At 41.9% G+C, this 22,356-nt stretch overlaps 1 protein-coding gene across 2 annotated transcripts; it reads right to left on the reverse strand.

Moving 5' to 3' along the window:
* Nucleotides 1-1,974: 1,974 nt before the first annotated feature.
* LOC115164386 (mesoderm induction early response protein 3) lies at nt 1,975-16,105 on the reverse strand. Of its 2 annotated transcripts, none has more exons than XM_029716816.1 (13): nt 16,050-16,105; nt 14,473-14,497; nt 10,280-10,425; nt 9,872-10,006; nt 9,418-9,541; nt 8,932-9,005; nt 8,641-8,710; nt 8,358-8,506; nt 8,064-8,145; nt 7,881-7,972; nt 7,568-7,695; nt 4,186-4,340; nt 1,975-3,951 (listed from the first exon to the last, which is right to left on the reverse strand). In XM_029716816.1, exons 1-13 carry the CDS (start codon nt 16,056-16,058, stop codon nt 3,488-3,490), a joined length of 1,653 nt encoding a protein of 550 aa, XP_029572676.1. In that variant the 5' UTR covers nt 16,059-16,105; the 3' UTR covers nt 1,975-3,487. The 2 variants fall into 2 exon arrangements, with proteins under 2 accessions (XP_029572676.1, XP_029572675.1); XM_029716815.1 differs by having other exon boundaries at nt 7,881-7,975.
* Nucleotides 16,106-22,356: the final 6,251 nt, after the last annotated feature.

Raw genomic sequence — 22,356 nt, forward strand, 5'->3', positions numbered from 1 at the left:
TAGTAAATATGTTGATTGTCTATATTTCTGGATATACATTTATGTTTTATTCACAAAGATGTTTTCTTTACTTCAAAGAACTAGATGTTATTATTTTTTTTTAACAACCACAACTGCTATATCTTTTTGTACTATTAAACTTCAAAACACAATACAAAATATAAAAAGAAATTAGTGCTTTCTTACACACAAGTCTCTCCAGAGATTTCCCCAAAAATATCACATTATGAGATTTCAGGACAGGGTTGTAAAATCAAAATATTAATCTACTAGTCAATGGCCTTTACATTCAGACAGTATTTCTGAGTCTTTATACCAAACCATAGGGTGAAATAAATATCACTGCACTGCTAAAGCCAGAGAGAGCCTGGAGACACCCACTACATCTGCACTTTTGATGATGGTGAGTAACAATGGTCTGGTACATACCCATAGGCACTTGATGTATCTGAAAGCATTGGATAGGTATAAGCAATATGGTAGTAGTTAATCTGCCATTTTGGTTCCATCTATCCAACCATACCAGGGGCCGTATCCACAAAGCGTCTCAGAGTAGGAGTGCTGATCTAGGATCAGTTTGGCCTTTTAGATCACAATGAATAAGACACTTTGTGGATACGGGCCCAGATCTATGCAAGTACCTAAGGGACAAGGGCTTGATTCTGAACCAGAGCCATCTTTCAACATACTGACTACAGAAGCCATCCCTTTCACCAAGACCAAGACAGAAATGTGTAAAGGAAATAAATGAAGAGAAACAAAATGGGATTTGTACATATTATGATGATTGCAACTTCAAAATGCAACATTGAATAATATATTAATACGTCTTAGGTAAAGCCTTTTTAAGTGGTACATTTGAGAACTGTCACACAGCTAGCATGCATTGTTTTGCTGTCTCCCACTGCCAAGGGGAAAAAATCCCCCCCAAAATATCCAAACACCAAAAGCCAATCAGTAAAATGTAAAAACATGTAATAATGTCAGTACATAGACACATTATTGCCTTTTGACAAGGAATCTAATTTTAAGTATTTGTATCAACACAGATTCACAAGTTTAAAGAGGTCAATGAAGACATTTAAGGCTATTAGTTAATTATTTACATGAAACTGTCCACATTTGGGGAAACAATGCAAGGTGAACAAACAGCTGACTCCAATGTCTGCCATAGAAACAGAATGACTAGATAATGCCTAGCTAGGTAAAACCAATGCAAAAAAAACCATCTGTACATACTCAGGATAGTGAATTATTGTATGGTAAATGTATGTAAAAAAAAAAAAAATCTATGGACTTGTGGGTGACATTCAGAATTATACTAAACAAAACTATAAATGCAACATATAAAGTGTTGGTCCCATGTTTCATGAGCTGAAATAAAAGATCCCAGAAATGTTCCATACGCACAAAAAGCTTATTTCTTAAAAATGTTGTGCACAAATGTGTTTACATCCCTGTTAGTGTGCATTTCTCCTTTGACAAGGTAATCCATCCACCTGACAAGTGTGGCATATCAAGAAGCTGATTAAACAGCATGGTCAATACACAGGTGCACCTTGTGCTGGGGACAATAAATGGCCCCTCTAAAATGTGCAGTTTTGACACATAACACCACAGTTGTCTCAAGTCGAGGGAGCGTGCAATTGGCATGCTGACTGCAGGAATGTCCACCAGAGCTGTTGCCAGAGAATTTAATGTTCATTTCGCTACTATAAGCCACCTCCAATGTGGTTTTAGAGTATTTGGCAGTACGTCCAACCGGCCTCACAATCGCAGACCTGTGGGATAGTCTGAGGGGGGAAGGGGGCGCCGAGGAGTATTTCTGTCTGTAATGAAGACCGTTTGTGAGGAAAAACGAATTCTGATTGGCCTGGCACCCAGTGCCCAGTCATGTGAAATACATAGATTAGGGCCTAATTTATTTATTTCAATTGACTGATTTCCTTCTGTAAACTGTAACTCTGTAAAATCGTTGAAATTGTTGCGTTTATATTTTTGTTCAGTATAAATACACCCCTGAAACCAACTAATGATCAAACTCACAATGCATAGGTAAATTAAGCAATCACTACTGCATACATTAAAAAGACAATGATGACCCCCCAACACTCAACAATTCACAATTAGTTCAGTCAAGAGAAATAGAAGTTGAATCTTTGTTAGACTGCAACTGGACATGAAATTATGGACCGGATAATACAAGGCATCCTCCAGTCAGTACAGTGGAAGTTGCAGAAAAGGGAAAAAAAGTGGCTTTAAATAAAGAAATAATACTGCTAACAAGCTTATGCAGGCCTTTTAAGTAGTTTCAATAAAGAGCAATACAGTAGAGGGAAAAAATAAACCCTAACTTTTGCAGATTGATCAAGCTCCATGATAAACATGCAAACAGCACAATTAGCACTCGACTGGGGCCAAATAGATTTATGAAGAAATACATGTTGTACTAAGAGTACAGGGCAGAAACTATATACATTACTGGAGATGAACACATGACATCTCAGTGTAACGCTATAATGTCAATCCAAAAACTGTTCTGTCATAATGTCAAATATTGTCATGATTTTGGCTAATTTCTGGGGCAATAAGAGACTGATTTCTAAGGGCATGTTTCAGATAATCTGATGGACAGATAAAACCGGCCAGATTAGTCAGGTGTCAGACCCAGCCTTTTAGTCTTTACATTGATCACTTGACTCCGCTAATAAAATTGGCGGATTTAAAAAAAGGTTAAAAATGTTTTGGCAAGCTCTGTCACAGCTGAACACTGAGGAAAATCATCATATAATATATTGTTAAAATTCTAGAACATTCTCCTCTGGTTTGGCCACTTCAGACTGTTAAAGTCTGAAAAAAAGCAAGCCGAGTACAAAAGAAGCTTCCACAGGAACAAAAACAAAGGAGAGAGGGAGAGAAAAACATCCTAGCAACTGATATGCTCCTAGTTATAACCTACACCGCCTCAACACCACGAGTGTTGTTGCATTAAGTACAAAACCCAGGCTCCTCTCGGACAAAACACATTTGACCAAGCCTGGTTTCTGCAAGTACCTGTAAACACTGTTTGTTAATCAAAAATACCACTTTAATAATGAACAAACTTAGTAAACCAGAACAAAGCTGGTTTGGCAACTGTATATGAGTGGCAGGATTACGTAGCTTTGAAGAAGTCGTCTGTAGATGTGTGTGTGTGTGAGGGATGAGGAACAAAACACAACTGTCTATCCGCAGCCTCCGGGACAGGCTGGGCTGGGCCCCACTCTACATGGACATCTCAGGGCCGTGGAAAATAAATGGCTATATAAACTCTTGAGAAATCAAGATTTTTTGTTCTATACGATAAAGACATCACTGATGTCATATTTCACAAATAAAATCAAAAACGAAATAAATGTGTATATATAATTATTAAACAAAAATCTCCAGTGAGTGAGTCTTATGTACACATGGGATGGTGGATTTAAAAGAGGGATTCTGGGGGTGGTCACTCTGACTGGAGCGCCGTGCTGTGACGTCGTGCATGTGCTCCCATAAACCCATTGGGCTCCCCACTGCCCGCCAAGCTCCCAAAGTCCGTGACGGAGACCGCCATCTTGGCGCCGGTGATGCGGTGGTGTGCCGTGTTCCGCCGCCCCTCAAAGTCCACTCCGAGGTTACCCACGGAAACGTCGTTGATGAAAGAGTCGGGCAGCGCCAACTTGAGCCTCTTAGAAGGCCGCTCGCAGTCCTTGCCCCCGTACACCCCTCCCCGCTGGCCCAGGTCCGAGTGGTAGAAGCCAGCATCCAGCATGTTGAGACAGTCGGGATCTCCTCCGTTGGAGGGGAAGCCCAGGGGCTCTTCCTGTGCCAGGGACCCCCGGTGGAGGCTCTCCAGAGGGGGAAAACCGTACGAGTCCAGGCAGCTCACCTCCGCTGGGCTGCAGACTGTGGCAACGCTGTTACTCAGGGCTGAGGGACGGGGAAACATATATAAACTACTTGGTTATCTGTGGATTTCTTATGTATTGTTTTTAGGACTTCTGTTGAATGTATAAAGTTGTATTGTTGTGTATAATCTGTGTAATGTAATACAGAATGCCATATCTGAAGTTAGAGTAACTATTTTTCACAAGCCTATTAAGGAAGGAGAGGGTCAGTTTGTGCTACATACAGTGTTGAGACCCTGAGACCCTGTTGACTAACCTGTGAGGTCGCTGGCAGTGATGGAGTTGAGCAGGCTGAGCTGCTGCTCTGTGGTGGGCTCCATCCTCACCCCTCCTCCTCCGCCTGAGCACACAGAGGAGGAGCTGTCTACTGCCAGGCCCTCCGCCTCGTCCACCAGCCGGTCCATCAGGTCCCTGCAGGCACGGGGAACACACAAGACGTTAACACACACAGACACATTCTCCCATAATAACCATTAGCAATCTCCACCCCTTTTGTGTAGTTGCAAGCACATTCAAATAAAATGTGCATTCACAGGCCATCGTCATATTCAGAGGGAACTTCGTCGGCATACACTACCGTTCAAAAGTTTGGGGTCGCTTAGAAATGTCCTTGTTTTTGAAAGAAAAGCACATTTTTTGTCAATTAAAATAAATGTTATCAGAAATAGAGTGTAGACATTGTTAATGTTGTAAATGACTGTTGTAGCTGGAAAACGGCAGATTTTTAATGGAATATCTACATAGGCGTACATAGGCCCATTATCAACAACCATCACTCCTGTGTTCCAATGGCACATTGTGCTAGCTAATCCAAGTTTATAATTTTAAAAGGCTAATAGATCAATAGAAAAGCCTTTTGCAATTATGTTAGCACAGCTGAAAACTGTTGTTCCGATAAAAAAAAAAGAAAAGTCCTTTAGATTAGTTGAGTATCTGGAGCATCAGCATTTGTGGGTTAGATTACAGGCTCAAAATGGCCAGAAACAAAGCACTTTCTTCTGAAACGCATCAGTCTATTCTTATTCTGAGAAATAAAGGCTATTCCATGTAAGAAATTGCCAAGGAACTGAAGATCTCGTACAACGCTGTGTACTACTCCCTTCACAGAACAGCGCAAACGGGCTCTAACCAGAATAGAAGAGTGGGAGGCCCCGGTGCACAACTGAGCAAGAGGACAAGTACATTAGAGTGTCTAGTTTGAGAAACAGACACCTCACAAGTCCTCAACTGGCAGCTTCATTAAATAGTACCCGCAAAACACCAGTCTCAACCTCAACAGTGAGGAGGCAACTCCAGGATCCTGGCCTTCTAGGCAGAGTTGCAAAGAAAAAGCCATCTCTCAGACTGGCCAATAAAAATAAAAGATTAAGATGGGCAAAAGAACACACACTGGACAAAGGAAGATTGGAAAAAAGTGTTATGGACAGACAAATCTGAGTTTGAGGTGTTCAGATCACAAAGAAGAACATTAGTGAAACGCAGAAAAAATTTAAAGATGCTGGAGGAGTGCTTGATGCCATCTGTCAAGCATGGTGGAGGCAATGTGATGGTCTGGGGGTTCTTTGGTGGTGGTAAAGGGGGAGATTTGTACAGGGTAAAAGGAATGTTGAAGAAGGAAGGCTATCACTCCATTTTGCAACGCCATGCCATACTCTGTGGACGGCGCTTAACTGGAGCCAATTTCCTCCTACAACAGGACAATGACCCAAAGCACAGCTCCAAACTATGCAAGAACTATTTAGGGAAGAAGCAGTCAGCTGCTATTCTGTCTATAATGGAGTGGCCAGCACAGTCACCGGATCTCAAACCTATTGAGCTGTTGTGGGAGCAGCTTGACCGTATGGTATGTAAGAAGTGCCCATCAAGCCAACCCAACTTGTGGTCGGTGTTTCAGGAAGCATGGGGTGAAATCTCTTCAGATTACCTCAACAAATTGACAACTAGAATGCCAAAGGTCTGCAAGGCTGTAATTGCAGCAAATGGAGGTTTCTTTGACGAAAGCAAAGTTGGAAGGACCTTGACCTTGTCAACGTCTTGACTATATTTCCTATTCATTTTGCAACTCATTTCATGTAAACTCAGCAAAAAAAGAAACGTCCTCTCACTGTCAACTGCGTTTATTTTCAGCAAACTTAACATGTGTAAATATTTGTATGAACATGACAAGATTCAACAACTGAGACAAACTGAACAACTTCCACAGACATGTGACTAACAAATGGAATAATGTGTCCCTGAACAAAGGGGGGGTCAAAATCAAAAGTAACAGTCAGTATCTGGTGTGGCCACCAGCTGCATTAAGTACTGCAGTGCGTTTCCTCCTCATGGACTGCACCAGATTTGCCAGTTCTTGCTGTGAGATGTTACCCCGCTCTTCCACCAAGGCACCTGCATGTTCCTGGACATTCCTGGGGGGAATGGCCCTAACCCTCACCCTCCGATCCAACAGGTCCCAGACGTGCTCCATGGGATTGAGATCCATGCTCTTTGCTGGCCACGGCAAAACACTGACATTCCTGTCTTGCAGGAAATCATGCACAGAACGAGAAGCATGACTAGTGGCATTGTCATACTGGAGGGTCATGTCAGGATGAGCCTGCAGGAAGGGTACCACATGAGGGTGAAGGATGTTTTCCCTGTAACGCACAGCGTTGAGATTGCCTGCAATGACAAGCTCAGTCCGATGATGCTGTGACACACCGCCCCAGACCATGATGGACCCTCCACCTCCAAATCGATCCCGCTCCAGAGTACAAGCCTCGGTGTAACGCTCATTCCTTTGACGATAAACGTGAGTCCGACCATCACCCCTGGTGAGACAAAACCGCAACTCGTCAGTGAAGAGCACTTTTTGCCAGTCCTGTCTAGTCCAGCGACGGTGAGTTTGTGCCTATTGGCGATGTTGTTGCCGGTGATGTCTGGTGAGGACCTGCCTTACAACAGGCCTACAAGCCCCCAGTCCAGCCTCTCTCAGCCTATTGCGGACAGTCTGAGCGCTGATGGAGGGATTGCCCGTTCCTGGTGTAACTCGGGCAGTTATTGTTGCCATCCTGTGCAGGTGTTGTTACACGTGGTATGCCACTGCGAGGACAATCAGCTGTCCGTCCTGTAGCGCTGTCTTAAGCATCTCACAGTACGGACATTGCAATTTATTGCCCTGGCCACATCTGCAGTCCTCATGCCTCCTTGCAGCATGCCTAAGGCACGTTCACGCAGATGAACGGGGACCCTGGGCATCTTTCTTTTGGTGTTTTTCAGAGTCAGTAGAAAGGCCTCTTTAGTGTCCTACGTTTTCATAACTGTAACCTTAATTGCCTACCGTCTGTAAGCTGTTAGTGTCATAATGACCGTTCCACAGGTGCATGCTCATTAATTGTTTATGGTTCATTGAATAAGCATGGGAAACAGTGTTTAAACCCTTTACAATGAAGACCTATGAAGTTATTTGGATTTTTACGAATTATCTTTGAAAGACCGGGTCCTGAAAAAGGGACGTTTCTTTTTTTTTGCTGAGTTTGTTTTCATGGAAAACAATGACATTTCTAAGTGACCCCAAACTTTTGAACGGTAGTGTACATTTGGCAATGAATTCAGACCTCAGTTACTACGGTTGTTGAGCATACTGAATGATCACTTACGTTACACCAGGATAGCTGCTATACTTCTTCTTGCCAAAGCGATTCTGCTGGACAAAGAAATCAAAGCGCTCCGACTTCTTCCACATGTAGTAAAAGGCCACACACTCAGCTACCGTCCGTGTCTTAACCTGATGAAGGGCAGAAATACACGATGAAAAGAAGAGTCCTCCAACACAGGAAGTTAGTACCACAGGCTTTTTAAAGAAAGGGTAAATAAAAGTATGCATGTTCATATCCTTACAGAAGCTATCAACATGATATTACAATCATTTCACCACCTTCTAAAATCAGTAACAGAGAGAGAGAGTCCCACCTTGTGCTTCTGTATGAGGTGAAAGTTCTTATCGTATAGCTGTAGTGCATGTTCAAAGTTTCTGCATTCATCTTCAGACCACGGTGGGGATTCTTCTGTAATAATCACAAGGGGTCATTTTCCCTCTCCCAACGGAGTGACATTTATGAAAGAGCCTACTAATCATTCAAAATGGTAACTTACCCTTTGATGAGTTCATGTTACTGCAATACCGCTCCAGTGCTTCAGGGGTATTGTAGTTACATTTCACAAGCTCATACAGAGCCTACAGGGAAACGACAGAGGAATAGGTCAACGACTTACATTGACAACAACCATGACAATCATGTAACTTTGACATACGGACAATAACTTTGAGATGGCAGCTGGAGAATGTCTAATGTTATGACATCCAGCAAAACTTAAAGAAGTCTTCCACAATGCCAGTAAGACAGACAGCTAAATGAAGATTGACCATCACGTGTAGCGATGACTGACCTGCTCATTGTCGCTCACATGAGCCCCTGCCATGTCACTTCCTGTCCTCTCATCGGTCACCCGTGACGACGCCTCACACAGGAAGTCCCTGACCTTGCTTTCTGACAACACGTCCGGGCTCCATAGCAACTGGTCATCATCTTCGTATACTTCACGAAAATGGCAGATGAGAATCACAATGTTAGACACTCTGTGCAATGTTACACTTGGAAACACTGCTAAATGTCTGACTGTCAAGTGCAACTGGTTTATGGGTTAACCTCTTGAGAAAGCCTGCACTCACCCTTATCGTCGCCATAGTGACAGAGGTGGGTGGGGACCTCTGCTTGGTGCTGCGACCCCACCATTATTTCCTGTATAATGCAAATACAAAACAGATTTACCCCCAGAACATGCAGCACCATGTTTCTACCATCAGTAAATGCAAGTCTAGGATCAGTTAACCGAATAACATTACTAAACAACCTTAACCATTGAAAAGTAAAAGAACTGACCTCCAATCTGTGCTTATGGGAAACTTAATCCTGTATCTTCTTCAATCAAGTCACTTTTAAAAGGAGGACAAGTTTCTTACCTTTCTGGAGTCCTCTAGGCTTGGCCCATCCTCCTCACACTCGGACTCCTTATCACCGTCGTAGATAGTATTAGCTGACAATGCAAAGAGAACGGGCACGCCCCATTAGAATGCTTGTTATACGAATGGGACCCTGTGCTTATCAACTCATCACGTGACAAGGTCATTAAAATATGGTATGAATGTTTAGGAGGGGATAAATGCTGTCAAAGCTAACAAGATAAATAAGTTAAAGTACTTTTGTTTATAATGACAGATGCACTTGACAGTATTTTTGCCATTATTATGAGTTTTCAATGACGGTATACTGCAGGCTAAACTTGGGAAACAATAAATAAAACATTGCAGTGGCTCATAATATTCACACTATGAAGCATTATATGAATCTGACCAATTGTATTTGTGTTTTATAATTGTGCTCTTGAGCTCTGACAATGTCTTCTAATTTATCCCTGAGATGTCCTAATAAAGTTTGAATTGCCTTACATCTGAGTGTTCTGGGGAAGAAGTCGGTGGCCTCATGGGAGGTGACTGAAGGGGTGAGGTCATCAGCGGAGGACTGGGTCTCCTCCTCATAGTCCCCTGATAGCAGGTCTTTAGCTATCTCCTCCTGTGGAAGAACCCAATTATCGTTAGTACATGTTAGTTACATCAGTAACTGTTAGTTAGCGCTGGGAGCCCGCCAAGGATCAATTGATCCTAAAAGCTACACGTTGTTTTGTTCCATATCTGTCGTAAACACACTTTGTAGGTAATACAGAAGTAAAGCAGACACTTATAACGTAATCATAGTTGGGATAGATGCCTACTGATTATATCACAGATACATAAGGGAACTTGACTGAAAACCATCTTTGAATATCTACAAATTGGCTCTACAGTACACTGTGACAATGTTCCCTTTACCAAATCGGAAAATATTGGAATGAATTTTGTTCACCTTGTCCAAAGTCATGTCTGGCAGCTCATCCGTCAGCTCCCCAGAAAAGCTGTCCATGCTGGAGCCTGCAGCCGTACTGACAGACGCCTCGTAGCGGTAGATGGCCAGCAGTTCCTCCAACGGCATGTTCCCCTCCTGTTACAACAAACAGAAATCATTGTAGATCACGTCTCTACAATCCAAATGATGATAATACATGTCTGCTATGTGAAGAATGGTTTGACAAAAAGTTCCATGTGATACATTATTCTTTCCCCCTAGCCTATAACATTTGATTAACTATAGTAGGGAAAGATGTGGTCATTCAAGCATTGACAGAATGAAAAACCTTCCAATAAAAGCAACAACTACATTTCCTGTCCAAAAGAAAGGAAACTGGGCATTATTTCCTGTTATTAGCCAACCAACCTTCTCTAGATCAGCTATCTCTGAGTTAAAGTTTTTCTCGCCCTCCAATGACTCTTCCTCCTCCAAAGTCCTCTCGTCGTCATATTCGTGGACTAGCATCTCTGCTGTCGGATCGAAGTCATGATCTTCAGACGATAAAGAGCCAACTGTGGAGCGGGAAAACTATTTTAGATCGCAGTTGAATGGCACTGTTAAGGACAAATGGCAAATAAATAAACTCTGCAAAACTGGCACTGCCAATGCTTGTCAATGCCATTGTCGCACCCAAAGAATCATTTTCATGGAATTATTTTCTCAATATTTCTTAATGAACAGATTTAGCTTCATGGTATTATAATAAAGATCACCTGAATAGAAAATAGACATGTCATATTCATAACTTCAGTATTTCACTTTCAAATTCCATTAAAACTGGAATCCTTAGTTGCGATATCAATATACAGTACCAGTCAAAAGTTTGGACACACCTACTCATTCAAGAGTTTCTTTTTTTTTTTTTTTACTATTTTCTACATTGTATAATAATAGTGAAGACATTAAAACTATAAAATAACATATGGAATGATGTAGTAACCAGAAAAGTGTTAAACAAATCAAAACATATTTTAGATTCTTCAAAGTAGCCACCCATTGCCTTGATGACAGCTTTGCAGTTTTGGCATTCTCTCAACCAGCTTCATGAGGAATGCTTTTCCAACAGTCTTGAAGGAGTTCCCATATATGCTGAGCACTTGGCTGCTCTTCCTTCCCTCTGCGGTCCAACTCATCATCGGATGCAGCACTCCATCACTCTCCTTCTTAGTCAAATAGCCCTTACACAGCCTGGAGGTGTGTTGGGTCATTGTCCTGTTGAAAAACAAATGATAGTCCCACTAAGCGCAACTCAGACGTGATGGCGCATTGCTGCAGAATGCTGTGGTAGCCATGCTGGTTAAGTGTGCCTTGAATTCTAAATATAAATCGCTGACAGGGTCACCAGCAAAGCACCCCCACACCAGCACACCTCCTCCATGCTTCATGATGGGAACAACACATGTGGAGGTCATCCGTTCACCTACTCTCACAAAGACACAGCGATTGGAACCAAAAATCTCAAATTTGTACTCATCAGACCAAATGACAGATTTCCACCGGTCTAATGCCCATTGCTCGTGTTTCTTGGCCCAAGCAAGTCTCTTCTTATTGGTGTCCTTTAGTAGTGGTTTCTTTGCAGCAATTCGACCATGAAGGCTTGATTCACAGTCTCCTCTGAACAGTTGATGTTGAGATGTGTCTGTTACTTGAACTCTGTGAAGCATTTATTTGGGCTGGAATTTCTGAGGCTGGTAACTAATGAACTGCAGCAGAGGTAACTCTGGGTCTTCCTTTCCTTTGGCAGTCCTCATGAGAGCCAATTCCATCATGGCGCTTGATGGCTTTTGCAACTGCAACTTTCAAAGTTCTTGACATTTTCCAGATTGACTGACCTTCGTGTCTTAAAGTAATGATGGACTGTTGTTTCTCTTTGCCTATTTGAGCTGTTCTTGCCATAACATGGACTTGGTCTTTTACCAAATAGGGCTATCTTCTGTACACCACCTTCATCTTGTCACAACACAACTGATTAGCTCAAATGCATTAAGAAGGAAAGAAATTCCACAAATTATTTTTTTAACCTTTATTTAACTAGGCAAGTCAGTTAAGTACAAATTCTTATTTACAATGACGGTCTACCAAAAGGCAAAAGGCCTCCTGCGGGGACGGGGGCCTGGGATTAAAAAAAAAATACAATATAAATATAGGACAAAACACACATCACAACGAGACACAACACTACATAAAGAGAGACCTAAGACAACAACATAACAAGGCAGAAAAACATAACACAGCATGGTAGCAACACAACATGGTAACAGCACAAAAACATGGTACAAACATTATTGGGCAAAGTCAACAGCACAAAGGTCAAGAAGGTAGAGACAACAATACATCATACAAAGCAGCCACAACTGTCAGTAAGAGTGTCCATGATTGAGTCTTTGAATGAAGAGATTGAGATAAAACTGTCCCGTTTGAGTGTTTGGTTTGTTGCAGCTCGTTCCAGTCGCTAGCTGCAGCGAACTGAAAAGAGGAGCGACCCAGGGATGTGTGTGCTTTGGGGACCTTTAACAGAATGTGACTGGCCGAGCAGGTGTTGTATGTGGAGAATGAGGGCTGCAGGAGATATCTCAGATAGGGGGGAGTGAGGCCTAAGAGGGTTTTATAAATAAGCATCAACCAGTGGGTTTTGCGACAGGTTCCTCAGATGACCAGTTTACAGAGTATAGAGTGCAGTGATGTGTCCTATAAGGAGCATTGGTGGCAAATCTGATGGCCGAATGGTAAAGAACATTAGCCGATCGAGAGCACCCTTACCTGCCGATCTATAAATTATGTCTCTAATCTAGCATGGGTAGGATGGTCATCTGAATCAGGGTTAGTTTGGCAGCTGGGGTGAAAGAGGAGCGATTACGATCGAGGAAACCAAATCTAGATTTAACTTTAGCCTGCAGCTTTGATATGTGCTGAGAGAAGGACAGTGTACCGTCTAACCATACTCTCAAGTACTTGTATGAGGTGACTACTTCAAGCTCTAACCCTCAGAGGTAGTAATCACGCCTGTGGGGAGAAGGGCATTCTTCTTACCAAACCACATGACCCTTTTTGGAGGTGTTCAGAACAAGGTAAAGGGCAGAGAAAGCTTGTTGACACTAAGAAAGCTTTGTTGTAGAGCATTTAAGACAAAATCCGGGGAGGTGCCAGCTGAGTATAAGACTGTATCATCTGCATATAAATGGATGAGAGAGCTTCCTACTGCCTGACCTATGTTGTTGATGCAAATTGAGAAGAGCGTGAGGCCTAGGATTGAGCCTTGGGGTACTCCCTTGGTGACAGGCAGTGGCTGAGACAGCAGATTTTCTGACTTTATACACTGCACTCTTTGAGAGAGGTAATTAACAAACCAGGCCAAAGATCCCCCAGAGACAACAATACTCCTTAGCCGGCGCACAAGAATGGAATGGTCTACCGTATCAAAAGCTTTGGCCAAGTCAATAAAAATAGCAGCACAATATTGCTTAGAATTAAGGGCAATGGTGACATCATTGAGGACCTTTAAGGTTGCAGTGACACATCCATAACCTGAGTGGAAACCAGATTGAATACCCGAGAGAATACTATAGGCCTATAACAGTTAGGATCAGCTTGATCTCCCCCTTTAAATAAAGGACGAACTGTGGCTGCCTTCCAAGCAATGGGAACCTCCACAGAAAGGAGAGACGGGTTAAAAAGTTTGGAGATAGGCTTTGTGATGATAGGGGCAGCAACCATAAAGAAGAAAGGGTCGAAACCATCTAACCCAGATGGTTTTTTGGGGTCAAGTTTAAGGAGCTCCTTTAGCACTTCGGACTCAGTGACTGCCTGCAGGGAGAAACTTTGTAGTGGGGCAAGGGAAAAAGAGGGAGAAGCATCGTGGATAGTTGCATTAGAAGGGATGGGAGATGAGGAAATGTTGGCCGGGCAAGGAGGCATGGCTGAGTCAAATAGGAATCCTGACTTAATGAAGTGGTGGTTAGAGAGCTCAGCCATGTGCTTCTTGTCAGTAACAACCACATCATCAATATTAAGGGACATGGGCAGCTGTGAGGAGACACAGCTGTTAATTGAACTGCATTCCAGGTGACTACTTCATGAAGCTGGTTGAGAGAATGCCAAGAGTGTGACTAAGCTGTCATCAAAGCAAAGGGTGGCTACTTTGAAGAATCTCAAATATAAAATATATTTATTTAACCATTTTTTGGTTACTACCTGATTCCATATTTGTAATTTCATAGTTTATGTTTTCACTATTATTCTACAATGTAGAAAATAGTAAAAATAAAGAAAAACCCTGGAATTAGTAGGTGTGTCCAAACTTTTGAGTGGTACTGTATGTATGCATTTACTCCAATATTTGTAAACAGAAATGTTAACAAACACTATTGCTTCAAAACATGATTAAAACTATAATTTTTATATAATGGATGGTCTGTCCTTGAATCCATACCCCTGTCTATGAATTTGAGAGTGGTTACACATTTATCCAGGCCCATCCCTCAGATTTTTAATCAAAACACAGGCGGAGTGAAGCTTTGTTATTGTTGGAATTAATTTAAAAAATATAATTCCTACATTACCTGGGCTCGAACTCCCAAAGGAAGCCTGTTTAGAAGAACAAAAATATAAGAGCACAAATGAAGCAACATTGAAAAGACGAAATCGTATATGTGAATGAATGTAGCCTGGGCTGTCGCTAGTGGGCTTTATGGATCTCCACCATTAGTCTTAGTGTACAACCGCTAATGCACTCGAGTCCCCCAGCGACCGGTTCGTACATAAAACATTCTTCATTCACATCAAGCCCATAATAGACATCCATAAACCCCACTAGCAGCAGCCCAGGCTAATGTGAATGCTGCTCTGTTACACTGTCGAAAACATCAGTCGATTCTTGTAAAAAATGTATTTACAACCAACTTTTCCTAGTACATACTAGCTACATAAGATGAGATTCAATTGGCTCCGTGCTATCCGGGACCCTTGGGACGTCCCTACCACATTGAAGATTACATTTTTGGTTTGGGTTAAGGGTTGGGTTAAGGTTAGGTTTAGCTAAAAGGGTTAAGGTTAGGTGAAGGGTTAGCTCAAAGTAGTGGAAATGTTGTTAACGATCTAAAATTATAAAGTTATCCGTGATTAAATTCGAATTCGCAACCTATACACCCACCCATCAATCCTTTCGTTTTTGCCTTCCGTCTTATGAAACCATACCAAACGTAACAAATCATACTAAATGGAGTGTCTCCGATTTACGTGCAGAATAATATGAAATGCTCTGAGACCAGTTTGCAACCGAGCAACACAAATTAGATAAAAGTCGGTGGTTGTATTTGCTAAAAGTTTTATTAAAAGCATTAATTTCAGCACCCTGCGAAAGGACGGCAGTTGTACAGGACAAACATTGGTACAGGTAAGCGTTTTCAGAATTTACATTTGGACAAGAATCGACTGATGGTGACTCAAGGTTGTTGCTAACAAATCCCGCGACCAGTTATCAAAACTCAACTCCGCCTCGATTTAAGAGAACGGAGTTGAGCGTTCCTCGGCTAGTTACCGACCGTATAGATAAGCGGTTTGATGTAATGTTATCGTATGATTAATAAATATGTTAGCAATAGGATAACATTTGGATGTGGGACGCAAAATAACAACAAAAGCCAGTTTCCCCACAAACTGTCGATGTTCGGAAATGATCGAGAAAGGTAATCTTATTAACTAACGTTACACAGGAAAACCTAGGCTAGAGAAAAAAAAAGCGTTTTGTTTAGCTACACGGCATTTCTAAAACTGGAAACAATTCCCCGGTCATTAAAGATTTTCTACATTATTTTGTGTACACAAGAACCGAAAAATACCATCGCAATTACTTGCAAATAATGTCTTATTTTCTTCCTCCACCAAATTGGCGTCTCAATCTACCCAGTCGATGTTAGCAAAGCAGCTGAGAACGCGCACAGGCCTTGTCGTGAAAGATCGGTATATACATTTAAACATATTTTAGAGGCAATTGCAGCAATCATTACACAAAACCACACATATAGAACAAAAAAACATTAATCTATGAAATCGATAACATTTAAAAAGAAAGTTAACGACAAAAATGTAAAAAACATCGATTTAAAATCTGATGCTTCTCCCCTATTTTCCCTCTTACCTCCGCCATATTGGTACCTATAGGCTCCTTCCAGCCTTCCAGCCGAGTACCCGGATAGACTCTCTGAGCCAATCAGAGATCCAGGTAACAGTAGTAGTGACGTCTTTCTAACTAAATACTGGTAGGCTACCTGTCAAAATCTAGGAATGTTACTGTATAAATTGACTTTGATAAAAATGTATTGATTGGCAAACGTTAAATCTGTTTGTATTTATAGGCGTGTAATTTGAGACCTAAGAGTATTCTTACTTACCACTATCCAAGCAGATAGTGTTGAAACACTTATTAAATTGCTATTCATGATGAATTTAGTTTTCCTTGAATGAAGGAAAATCAGACAATTTACTAAAACTAAATCAGACAATTTAAATTCAGTTAAATCAGTCAACAGGCAATTTATATAGCCCCTACCTACCCCTTGCAGACCCAAATTGCATTACCAGTAGGGGGCACAACGGAACTATAAATGGAGTGAAATTCTCTCACCCATTTCCTTTTCTTCCTTGCATATTTCCCTGTCTTTATAAGCAAATCAGTGACCTCAAACCACCCTCTCACCTCATCTTTTGCATAGAGAGAGAGAGAGAGGCTACTTACACTCCCTCTCTATCGGACAGAGGAAAACACTCCACTTATTATTCCACATGCATCATCAGTTTGGGGAAGGTGGGATTTTTACATCATAACAGCTGTGTCACTTATATAAACGGTGTCAAGTGATGTTGGCCTCCATGCACACCGAATGCCAAAATTGTCCTTTTCTCTTTGATTTTAGTTTGTGAAAGGTTGTTTAGGAGACACTCTCCAGATACGGAGTAATCACAGCCCACAACTGTTTACCATTAGGACCCATTTATAAGGACAGAGGTCCAAGGGGTTTGTCAAAGTGACTAAACAGTGCAGTGTTTTGAAAGCAGATGGCCCCAAAAGGAAGCAGCGTGGCCCTATCGGTGAGCAGGTGGGTGGCGTGGCCGTGGGTTTAGATTACAGAACAGATAATTATGGACTTATTTACTGGGCTCAGGAAGACACAAAGACATGTTTCATTGCCTTTATTGTGGAGGGAGTTAGTTTGTTCTCGAAGGTCAGAGATGAGCAACAACCTCAAATCAGGGTATGAAAATGTGAAATTTGGAAAAACTTGGCCCTCGTCAGATTTTGTCATGGATTTCCCGCTCTCTGCACATGCATCATCACCTCCCCCTCTCCCCCCTATGACCACCACCAATATGGTTCAGTTCCAGGGTTGTTAATACATAATCAACTACCACAATACCATTTGTAGGAAGAAGCAGGGTTTTGACCAAAATCAACAGCAATCAACAATGACGTCAACAATCAACAATAGGGTCTAATAATGTTGTGTGTTATGGATAGAGAAGAAAGAGGGGGGTGGCTGGGAATGCATTGTTCTGGGCCTACAGGCTTGTGATTCAGACTCTTCCATTCACTGCAGAGCCTGTGCCCACACTACTGATACAATTACTATGAGTGGGGTAGCCCGAGAATGCATTCTCATGCTAATAGCAAGGGAGACATTACAGTAAAATGGCTATTTCATGCCATGTGTCTTTCCAGTGGCGACGTCTGTAGAGACCAAAACAAACAGCATCAATTACATTTTCAACACTGCAACATCTTCGAAAGCATTGGAGTAAACATGCAAGTTTTGATTGTGTTCTGGATAAACATTTTAGATGATTCAAAAGGCAAAGGGTTGGAGCTTGATGCCTCCACTGAACTTCTACCCTGACATTATATAACTGTGTGTAGGGTACTCACAAAAACACACAAGCTGGAGGACAACTGTGAAACTATAAGAACATGTAAATGTAACTAGGTCCCATTTTACATTACATGCCTGATATCATTGTAATAACACTAGAAATACCCATGCATGTACAGTGTAATACTAAACATACTTGTAAATACATTGTGCTTTAACATTCGTTTTCTAAAGTCAGATAATGTACACGCACTTGATGAGGATGGCAACTTTCAAAAGGGTTGCCATGTTAGCACCTTGTGAGGGGGTGGTTGCTAACTAGTAATTAGAATAAAAATGATCTCAGCAGTTACCCATGACGATCATGATGACGACCACAATGCCACAAATTAGATGTCTGAGACGAGCCCTGCTGCCAACCCAACACAACAAAAATGATCACAATTCCATGGAGAGAGGGTATTTTAAGATATAATTAAATTACAAGGCAGAAGTGGGCACATGGAATTAAGAAGTGTGGATGCAAAAGGCTACCTGCCACACAAACTACAGTTTTCTTTGTGTTTCTCTGAGATGCTCGGCTGGACTGCATACCTTTCCCTTGTAGCGATCAGTCCCAGAAATGTACTTTTCCCCTTTTGTTTTTAATGATTTCATCATTAGGACTTGAAGTATAGGCCATGCATTAATGCCGTTTTCCAATCAGGATCCTAGTTAATAGGACAAATTCTAGGAAATGGGATGAAGTAGAATTTATTTTGCATAAGCTATCAATAGAGTTGTTCCATTGTACGTGGTCCCGTGTGGCTCAGTTGGTAGAGCATGGTGTTTGCAACGCCAGGGTTGTGGGTTCGATTCCCACGGGGGACCAGTATGAAGAAAAATGTATGAAAAAATGTATGCATTCACTACTGTAAGTCGCTCTGGATAAGAGCGTCTGCTAAATGACTAAAATGTAAATGTATACAGAATGTTACTGGGCTTAGTTCTACCTGGCTTCACAGGAACTCACCCAGGACTTCTAAGAAATGGCCATGAGTAACATAAACAAGACATGACTGAGACACATCATACGCAGGAAAACTAAACTCACTGCCGCTCATTATTTATTGTTAACTGTGAGGCTACTTTTATCATTCGTCATGTTTACAAACTCTCACCTACGCTACAAGTCTCAAATGTAAGCAGAAGTCCGTTAGTATCTGGCAGGCTATGTTCAACTGTTTCACAATTTGTCTTCAGTGAGTCTTACATTTACATTTGAGTCATTTAGCAGATGTTGTTATCCAGAGCGACTTACAGTTAGTGCATTCATCTTAAGATAGCTAGGTGGGACAACCACATATCACAGGCAAAGTAAGTACACTTTTCCTCAATAAAGTAGTTATTAGCAAAGTTAGAGCTGGGGGGGACTATGCTGGTTAAGGAAGGTCGAGGTGAGGAGGGGGATTATTTAAGATACTCTTTGAAAAGGTAGGGTTTCAGGTGCGGAAGATAGTGAGGGACTCTGCTGTCCTAGCTTCAGGGGGAAGCTGGTTCCACCATTGGGGTGTCAGGACAGAGGAGGGAGGGCCAAGAGACCTGAGGTGGCAGAACGGAGTGCTCGGGTCGGGGTGTAGCATTTCAGTATAGCCTGAAGGTAGGGAGGGGCAGTTCCTCGTGCTGTTCCGTAGGTAAGCACCATGGTCTTGTAGTGGATGCGAGCTTCAACTGGAAGCCAGTGGGCTGCAGCGTTCTTGGGTAAGTTGCAGGGGTTTGATGGCACAAGTGGGGAGACCAGCCAACACTGTCCAGATGGGAGATGACAAGTGCCTGGATTAGGACCTGCGCCACTTCCTGTGTGAGGTAGGGTCGTACTCGACAGATCTTGTAGAGCATGAACCTAAAGGAGCGAGTCACTACTTTGATGTTTGCAGAGAACAACAGGGTGTTGTCCAGGGTCACGCCAAGGTTCTTTGCACTCTGGGAGGGCGATACTGCGGAGTTGTCAACCGTGATGGAGAGGTCTTTGAGCGAGCAGGCCTTCCCTGGGAGGAAGGGCAGCTCCATCTTGTCGAGGTTGAGCTTGAGGTGGTGGGCCGAGATCCAAGCTGAGACATCTGCCAGACACGCAGAGAGGCGTGGGTGTCAGAAGGGGGGAGGAGAAAAGTACTTCAATGTCATCCACATCGCAATGATAGGAGAGACCATGTGAGGATATGACGGAGCCGAGTGACTTGGTATAGAGAGGGCCTGGAACCGACCAGTGTCTGTTTACATGAAGGCTACAGTATCTATGTAAACTACCATTTCTAAACAGCGAGGAGGAGAAGCAGCTGCAGTGCAGGCACCTCTCTACCAACATAGCTGTTCTAAGAAATAGTTTTGCTGTGAAAGCCTGGATGCATGCAGCTGAGATGTTATAGACCAGTAGAAACTGTAATGGTTTGGAAGCTACAGAAGGAATGTAAAAAATAAAAAAAAATACAATTACTTTTGTTTAATCCCCAATTTGGCTGAATTGTTGTTCTTCTGATGGGGCTGTGCAATAGAGTATATAGTAATAGCAGCTATGGGACCAGTAACATGGCATCATGCATGCATGAATAGCACTAGGCCTGTTAGTTAGCATTGGCCCATTTGAAATGAAGTGTTTGGATATTCTATGCTCCGCAGGTGCATCACTTACTGTACTTGAGTATGCATAATTATTTAACCAAATTACATCCAAATCTGTGAGTCAAATCACTGAGTCATCGTCATACCTCTCGACATCCAACACTATCTATGAGCTGACGTGATTGGACAGCACGCATGGCAGGAAAAGCGAGATATTTTGTTTTTACATAGAATCCTACAAACAAAGTGCAAAAGAAGGCCAATCACGTTGTGTCCATAGGAGGCTGCTGGTGGGAGGACGGCTCATAATAATGGCTGGAATGGAGTGGTGTGAAACACATGGAAACCACGTTTCATGTGCTTAATAACATTGCATTTATTCCGTTCTAGCCAATGCTATGAGCCTGTCCTCCCCAATTAAGGTGCCACCAGCCACCTGTGGTTATGTCTTAATAAAGATCTTCATCCCCTCTGAACACCCACACTGCACCCATCACCCCTGACTCAGCTGCATGTTGACTCTGCTCCATTTCATTTGCATATAGCACAGAATACTAGACATGTTTGAGCATAGAGCAGAAACGTGTGTGGGTGCTGCTTCACTTCCGACTGAATATGTAAAGCGCCCTTGACATACAAGGGTGGACTAATAGTTAGCCATCACACTAAGATATCATTTCAAATGTCCTTCACGTCTCCACATCAAACTCCTCAACCTGACCAATCATAGTTGTGACCTGGAATATTTATGTTGCCTAAAGGGAACTGTAGTAGATGTTCTGGGTGTGAGAGGTATCTGTAGTTTAAAGTGCTTTGTAGAGATGGGAATCTTTGATAATGGCTACATTAAAGGTCCAATGCAGCCATTTTTCTCTATCATTTTTTTTTTTTTTTAAATATTTAACCTTTATTTACCAGGAAGGGCTCATTGAGATTTGAAATCTCTTTTTCAAGAGTATCCTGGCCAAGATAGGCAGCACCAAGTCATTATCACAATTACAGACAAACATGGAAAAACTACACGTAATCTAGTAAAAACCACATAATTCACAAGAGTATAACAAAATCATAAAACAGCAAATTAAAAACATTCACAGGTCAGGGAATCCGCCTCAAAATCCTTCATCAGTGATTTAAAAACACCAATTGGGACAAGTTCTTCCAGTTTAAAAGTATTTTGTAAGGCGTTCCAAGCCGATGGCGCAGAGTACATAAAATCCCTTTTACCAAATTCAGTTCGGACATTTGGAACAGCTAGCAGGATAAAGTCCTGCGAACGAAGAGAGTACCCACCACATTTCTGAACAATAAAAATGCCCAAATAAAATGGTAGTAAACCTAAAATGTCTTTGTAAAAGTATACCAGTGACTGAGCCTACAAGTGACTAGAGAAGGCCCGCCAACCCTGGTATATAAAGTGCAGTGGTGCGTAAGTGTTTTGCAGTTTAAAATAAATCTCAATGTGACATGGTGAAGGGTGTCAATTGATCTCAAACACTGAGCGGAAGCATTCATATATAAAATATCCCCATAGGTTAGTAAAGGCATAAATGTAGCTGATACTAGCCTCCTTCTGGCTTCAAAAGAAAAACAGGCCTTTATTCCTAAAATAAAATCCCAACTTCAGCTTAAATGTTTTTGTAAGTTGTTGAACATGCAATTTAAAAGAGGCCGTCATCAATTCAAATTCGAAGATATGAGGTTACAGTCTCAATCTCATTGCCCTGACAGGTAGTAATAGGTGAAAGGTTCAAAGATCTATTTCTTACTTTAGAAAACACCATTAGTTTAGTTTTGTCAGTATTGAGGATAAGCTTCAGTTGACACAAGGTATGTTGAACAGTATAAAAAGCCGTTTGCAAGTTTTGGAAAGCTTTTGTGAGAGACGAGGCACAACAATAAATAACAGTATCATCAGCATAAAAGTGACGTTGCACATCTTTGTCTAAATTATTTATATAAATAGTAAATAAGAGGGGACCA

This window comes from Salmo trutta, chromosome 27 (genome assembly GCF_901001165.1).
Source record: "Salmo trutta chromosome 27, fSalTru1.1, whole genome shotgun sequence".
NCBI lineage: Eukaryota > Metazoa > Chordata > Actinopteri > Salmoniformes > Salmonidae > Salmo > Salmo trutta.

Coding starts and splice junctions, on each gene's coding strand:
- LOC115164386 (XM_029716815.1), bottom strand. Junction 8,507..8,640: donor TCACTATGGCGACGATAAGG/GTGAGTGCAGGC, acceptor ATTTTCGTGAAG/TATACGAAGATGATGACCAG. Junction 7,976..8,063: donor TAACATGAACTCATCAAAGG/GTAAGTTACCAT, acceptor TGATTATTACAG/AAGAATCCCCACCGTGGTCT.